Source organism: Sceloporus undulatus, chromosome 1, assembly GCF_019175285.1.
Source record: "Sceloporus undulatus isolate JIND9_A2432 ecotype Alabama chromosome 1, SceUnd_v1.1, whole genome shotgun sequence".
Classification (NCBI taxonomy): Eukaryota; Metazoa; Chordata; class Lepidosauria; order Squamata; family Phrynosomatidae; genus Sceloporus; species Sceloporus undulatus.
The window spans coordinates 341,681,540-341,688,543 of record NC_056522.1 but is presented as its reverse complement, the minus strand read 5'-3'; the positions used below and the strand labels follow the sequence as shown (position 1 = coordinate 341,688,543).

The 7,004-nt window shown below is 40.2% G+C and overlaps 1 protein-coding gene across 6 annotated transcripts in view; it reads left to right on the top strand.

Moving 5' to 3' along the window:
- The window catches only part of POMT2 (protein O-mannosyltransferase 2), a 45,647-nt gene extending 41,408 nt beyond the window's left edge, over positions 1-4,239 (top strand). For 5 of the 6 annotated variants that reach the window (XM_042437747.1, XM_042437728.1, XM_042437737.1 and 2 more), the window contains 2 exons: positions 1,374-1,488; positions 2,465-4,239. In XM_042437747.1, coding sequence (XP_042293681.1) covers positions 1,374-1,488; positions 2,465-2,570 — 221 coding nt within the window. In that variant the 3' untranslated portion in view covers positions 2,571-4,239. Of the gene's footprint in view, positions 1-8; positions 114-1,373; positions 1,489-2,464 lie in introns of all 6 variants that reach the window. The other variant, XM_042437769.1, reaches the window with a different exon arrangement.
- Positions 4,240-7,004: the final 2,765 nt, after the last annotated feature.

The window sequence follows — 7,004 nt, the reverse complement described above, 5'->3', positions numbered from 1 at the left end:
AGGAAGAGTTATGCTGGGATGGCTTCTTCATTATCTTCCTTTCTTCATGATGGGACGGGTGCTCTATTTTCATCATTATTTTCCTGCCATGCTTTTCTCCACTATGTTGACAGGTATATTTCACAAGTCTTTTACACAGCAAGAACTTAATGCCATGGTAGACTAGATTACAGAGAGCCTTAAAAAGGCTGAGTACAATAGATAACTATGGCCCGTTACAGATGGGCATAAAGTACGGACTGGGTCCGTATTAGGGTTAGAAAGGGGCATCCCTTCTGGACGCCCCTAACCCTAATACGGACTGAGTCCGTACAAAATGGTGGTGCCCATTCCACACGGGGGGGCGCCATCTTTACGTAGCGGACATGCTGCGTCCACACCACGCGGCACATATGATGCTGCGAGTGTGCCATTGGCGCCTCACGGCATCATATCTGTGCTGCAAAGAGAAGTGCCATTTTGGCGCTTCTTATTTGCAGTGCGGAGGAGCCTCGCGGTTTGGATGCTGGGGCTCCTCCGTGCTGCAAATGGCGGCAGTGGCAGACCGCCCCTTCTGGGCGGTCTGTAACATGACTATGTTTCTTCTTGAAAAATGGTTGAAAAAATCCCCAGTAAATTGCATTTTTGTGATCAAGATCAGTATAGCTTCAAACTTGGTATGGGAGACTTGGACATAGAACACCAGCTGTTATTTGTCAGCCTTGAGCAACTTCATCTTAATTTTCCCATTTGTGACATTGATAAAAGGATGAATAATCCGTACAGTTTTGGTGAAGGGAATTCTAAAACAACTTGCCCCAAAAGTGGTGTAACGTTAATCTGTATTTTAGATTGTGTTATATTTGTCTATTTATTAAAAATATTGGTGAGCTGTTTAAAACTATTTTTAAAAGTATTCTCATTCTGATATATTAATATATCTGTTCTACAGCTGTAGATTTCTTTTTTTATCATTTTATTTTATCTTGCATTTTGCAAGGCACTGTCTTAATAAAGCAAAGTGCTTATTTTAGCTTGAAGATTCCTTTTTTTAGAGAAAGAATTGCAGGAGACAGAGTTGGTATCAACATACTGTAGTACTGAAAATACATGATTTTATTGGACGCTTCTTTTTGCTGGAAGTATTTTCTGGTAAAATAAACAATATTCGCTTTAGAAGATTCACCATGAGAGAACTCTTTCAGAAATGAAATAGAATTGGGTTTTCATCCTTTTAATTGATATTAATAGTACCAGGCCAAAACATGATTACATGATGGCTACAGGTTATTGATAAGATGCAGCCTTGTCTTGACATTATTACTAAAATTTACATGGATTATTTCAAGTTCCATTGTGCCTGTCCAACTTTCCCTCTTCTCTTACTCACTCAGGGATTACCTGGGATGTATTTCTGAAATTCTGGGCTGGGCCCCAGTCATGCAGCATCCAAAGGAGAAAAGTTTACAAATATGGGATAGTGATATTGATCCTGCTCAGTATGTATAGGTGAGAATTTGTTCCTAAATTGTTAACACATAGCTAAAATCATTATTTTTACTTGGAGGACTTTTGTGTAATGATGTCTCCTCAACATTCATGTGATCAAATGGTCTTGAGAGAAGGGCCTTTGTAGACCAACCAAACCCTAAAAAACAATTTCAGGAAATAGCAGTAAGCTATTGAGTAGTTTTCACAATGGGTGGAGTTACTTTCATAGGAGATGGCCTTGGATATTGACTTGTGTTAATTTTCAGAAGCTGCCTCATTTGAATTGCTTAGAAAGCAGCAATCCTAATTTATTAAAGTTTCAGGTGCCACTTTCTTTTCACACATCCTTGTACTCTCTCAATACAATAATATAGGAAGCTTTTATTTATTTATTTTTAGTTACCCACTATCTTTGATTGCAGAGTTCAGTGGACAGTACATCTGAATGGACACTGATCTAATTTTCAAGGTCCCAAAGTACTGCTGTGTTTGTTGTGTGTCTTCACACTGTTTCTGACTTATGGTGACTCTGAGGCAAACCTATCACAGGGTTTTCTTTGCATGATTTGTTCCGAGGGTGCGTGTGTGTTGCCTTTGCCTTCCTCTGAGGCTGAGAGAATGTGACTTGCCCAAAGTCGCCCAGTGTGTTTCCATGGCTGAACAGGGATTTCAATCCTAGTCTCCGGAGTCATAGTCCAACATCAAATCAGTATACCATTCTGGTTGTCACTATGATTATATAATTCATTGGTCATGAATGGTGCTGTGGCACGGATGAGGATCATGTGGCCCTCCTGATATTGCTGGATTGCATCTTCTGTCCAGCCCAGCAGCTTAGTCAACATTGGGGATGATGGGAGTTGTAGCCCAACATATCAAAAGGGCTGCGGATCTCCTTCCCAACTCTATGGGATGGGATGGGATGCTGAGGTGTGCTCTGTTTGTGACATGGGATATCAGGAAATTTGGTTCATATATCAATCTTGTTCCACAGCTTCTACCTCTTCCACCCTCTCTCCTATGGGATGGTAGGACCTCTGGCTTCTGATACCAACAGCCCAATGGCAGGACTTAGGTGGCTGGAAACATGGGAGTTCTAGATCCAGCCTGAAAGAAGAAGGGAGCAAAACAGAAGAACAGAAATGGTGAAACCTTCACTGTGAAGAATCTTTCCCAGCAGTGTTTCTGTGCTGATACAGACAGTGGACTGTGCACCTCAGGCCCTGAGAAAAGCTGGCAGCAGTGAAGGAGAATATAGTTTTTTGTGGGTTTTTCGGACTATGTAAATTGAAGGAGAACTTTGGCCAAGTGGCCTAGGGTTCCAGTTACTTGATCCAGTTGCTGCTCTCAAGATTGAACCATCCAAGCAATATGTTTTAAGCCTGGCCTCTACAGCAGGATTATTTGTGTGAAAATTTGGGGATGTGTGTTTGTTTGTTTGGGCAAGAGTGTAGCTTAGTGCTGTCTCTCCTCATGTGTGATTTATTAGAGCACAGAAAATATCAAACATACATAGAGATGAGACAGACTTTGATATCAGGGTAGTTTACATCCAAGAACTTTTTTATCATTATGTTTTTAAAACTACATGAGAGTAGGTGGGTATATGCACACAGACACCACGTATATGTCTTCCTGTGGGAGTTCTGTGACTGCTCCTCTGGACTTCAGAAACTTTGACTTAATCGTTACAATAGTGTGAAGCCTTTGGAGACTCTGTGCCTTGTTTACTTTTCAAACAAAAGGCAGTTGATTTTTTCCCATTTTTGCACAACACCTTTGCTCTCAGAGTACAGAGAACAACTTGAAAGAACTGTAAGGATCCCATGCGAGAATGAAATCGTAGCATTCAAGTTGCTACACTGCTCCTTTGTTTAGAAAAGTCTAAGACTGATAAAACTGGTAGCTTTTTACTTTTGTTTTAGATTTTCTGCCCTAAATTCCCTTTGAGAATGACGTAAAAGTTACACAGTAGATTAGAGATTATGCTAGGGCCTGTCACTCATTCTGTTAGCCTACTAGTACTTAATTCTGTGAAGAAGCTGCTATCTCTTTAATGAATGCCATATACAGAATAGGCAACTAACAATAGGCTGCTGGAACAGTTTCTTTGTTAAATGCATATAGGTTTTGAGGAGACATTAGTCTGTTTGCAGTGATAAACTATCTAGAAAAAGTTACTGAAAAGATTAAAGGCAGAAGTAAAGAAGTCTTCACCTGGTTACTGAAGAGAGCTTTTCTTTATCTACTTCTGAGAAAGTGTGAAATAAGTCTTGAGAAGAGATCTTGAGTGAGTTATTGTGTACCACAGTTTTCCAAAGCAAATTTGGCTTCAGCTATAATTACATAGCTTCCTTGAAGCCTCCTTTGCATAAGTGTCAAGAAAATTGAGGCCATCCAATAATTCATTTTAGCATCTGTATTAAAGCCTGAAGCCTGCCGCGTCCTATTGCCCTGTACCATCCATCATCAAAGGGCTGTTTCTGTTGGCATGGAGACTAAATGCCAGCATCCCCAGGAGAGGTTGGATAGATATGAAGTGTGTTGATTGCTGAAGACTCTGGCTGCTAGATTCATTGAAAGGGGGGGGGGGGAATGCAGGTCTATGCTTAGTTTGGCTTATTTAGTTAAATAATGTCACTATGACCAACCCTTTAGTGGCAGTAGTTTTAGATTTTGATTGTATGGGCAGTATCCAGCAGTGGAATTCTGCTGGCAGAACAATGTAATTTAGCAGAAAACGCATCCCCTCCAAAACAAACAAACAAAAACAGCTCCCGAGGACTAGCAAATATCTGGAATTTTTGGGTGGCTCAAAAGGTTGGGGAAGAGAACAGAAGGGGTTTGAAAGATTCTACCACTGAAAGTTGGACAGTAGTTGCAGAAATGATTAAGGGTCCTAGCCTTTTACTTTTCCTTTCTTTTTAGAAACTATGGGGAATCACTGCAATGAGTTTTTGGTTTTGATAGACTTTCCATTACCTAAGGCAGGAAGCACTCCCCTTTGGTTGGCCTGGGACAAGAGAAATCTTGCAGGAGGGTGGGATGGGAAGGAGGATGTCACAAAAGCCTCTCATTATTCTGCATCTATGCTACTGGAAGAGACAGCAGGTGGGAGGTCCAGTAGATTCTAAGCAGTAACAATACAGTTGATTTATAGGAAGGCAATTTTGATCTTCCATTAGCTGCTGAAATGTTACTCTTGACTAAATTATCCAGAAGAGGACCTCATCTGGTAGTCACTTCACTGTTTAGTTTTGTACACTGGTGCCTCGGGATACGAAATGATCGGGTTACGAAATTTCCGGGATACGAAAAAGTTGGATTGGCAAAAACTGTTTCGGGTTACGAAATATTTTTCGGGTTATGAAATTCATTTTGGCGCGAAATTCAAATGCTGCAAAGTGCAGCTATAGGCTTTCCAGTGCTAACGGAAAGCCTTTTCGGGTTACGAAAGGAATGGCGGAACGAATTAATTTCGTAACCCGAGGCACCAGTGTATTTATTTCTCATGAAGGCTTCCCATAACTAAAAGATATTGCTATGAATGGGTAGCTGCTTCCTTCTGAAATGTGTCTGATGACACTGCTTTACGACTATGGAAAGGTATCTTGAACAGTAAACATTGAAACAGGATGTTTAAAAAATAGCAGGCTTCAGACTTGTAATTTTTAATCATTGTCATTCACAGAAGTACATTGAGACACCTGGATTCTAGTAAAATCCACTGAAGGATTCTTAATCATTTCAGTACTAGTTACAGATCAAATAATTGGATTCTATGAACAGATGTGCTTTAGATGGGTGGTTTAATGAAGCTGCGGAAGAGTGGCATTTTACTAGGCACAGGGTGCTAATTGATGTTGGTATATCTGGTTCATTAACACTTTTCCATCTCTTCCTGGCTTGCCTCAACCTTAGCTTCATAATTCACCTGTGTTTGTCACACAGCATTAATTAACAGCAACATTCACCAGTGTTTTGGAGCATTTGCTCCGCTTCTTTCAAAACCCATTACTGTTTAATTCAGAAGAAGGTACAAAGTAAATTCTTTCTGAGTCTGTACATTTCATTATTTATTATATTTACAGGGTACTACAAAAGCTTGCTCTTATAGGATCATTTGTTTTCTTCCTAGTGACTTCTGTGGCCTAGAGTGTTGATCTAGAAGTCTGGATAGTATACTTAAATATATTCTGGAATAACCTCGTTCCTCTCCAGTGGTCTTACTGAAACACCGAGAGAGCTGTCATGATGGAATTTGTTACTAAATAAAATTTTTGTTTTGGGGAATTTTAGAGAATTGTACATTCTTTCCTTCTATGTTAGTGTAGAGCTAACAATTTTAATTCTTCAACATTTCTTCTAGGAAATAAAGACGGTAAATTGAGAAATTAAAAAAGAAAAACAAAACCCACCTGCTTCTTGAGAGATGCTCTCTTGAAGGCCTTCACTTTAGGTCAGGGTGGGAACCTCAGCCTCTACGCCCAGATCTGGCCCTCTGATATTCCCCGGATTGCTGTGATCCCTTCCCACACCATCATCATTTGGCTTCCCAAGTTGTATATGGATATTCATTCCCGTTATAAAAAGTTAAGATACCTCTAGTGCTTGATTATAAGAGATTTACACTAAAATTGTTCTGGTATGTCTGACTGCAGCCTTTGCCTTTGGCCCTTTGATCAGTCCTTCCTCCACCCAGCATCATTTCTCTGAAATTGAATTTGGCTGAAGGCGTTCCAGCTTGCCCTAGATAGTAGTAAAGTCAGATTTTTCATTCTTTGTGTTGTCTAGAACTTCATCTTGACAGAAACCCCAGTCCTTTTATATTTATACAGGGCTTTAACTGGTTTATTTTTGTTTGTTGTGTGCCTTCAAGTCATTTCCAACTTATGGAAACCCTAAGGTGACCCTATCATGGGGTTTTATTGGCAAGGATTAGTCAGAGGTTTGTCACTGCCTTTCCCTGAGGCTGAGAGCATGTGACATGCCCAGCAGGTTTCAGGGCCAAGTTGAGAGTTGAACCCTGGTCTCCAGAGCTGTAGTCCAACGCTGCAAAACTACTCATTCAGAAACATAGCAAGTACAGTTCTATACCTCTTATCAGTAAACTTAAGTACTCCCTAAGTGGTTTACAAAGTGTAAGCTAATTGCCCCCAACAATCTGGGTACTCATTTTAGCGACCTGAAATGATACAGGCCTTTATGAATAGTACACTGAAAATAGAGGATCACGTCCAGCTGTTTCTTCACATAAATAAGTGTCCATACACACCTAGCATATTAGGTAGGCTTCGCTAAACCCTTGCACAGGCAGAGAGTTTAAGTAGAGATACATTTTAAACAGTCTTCAATTGTTCTGAAATAAGGGAGGTGTCCTAAGCTATTTTCAAATCTGTATTTCATTTGTAACTTGATTGCTTCAAAGGACTGATTTGTACTCTGCCTTAGGTGACAGTAAGGCTGTAGCCAATATGGCAGTTGTCTACCAATTGTAGGGAGCCCTCTGCATTATGAATTGTTTTTACTAATGC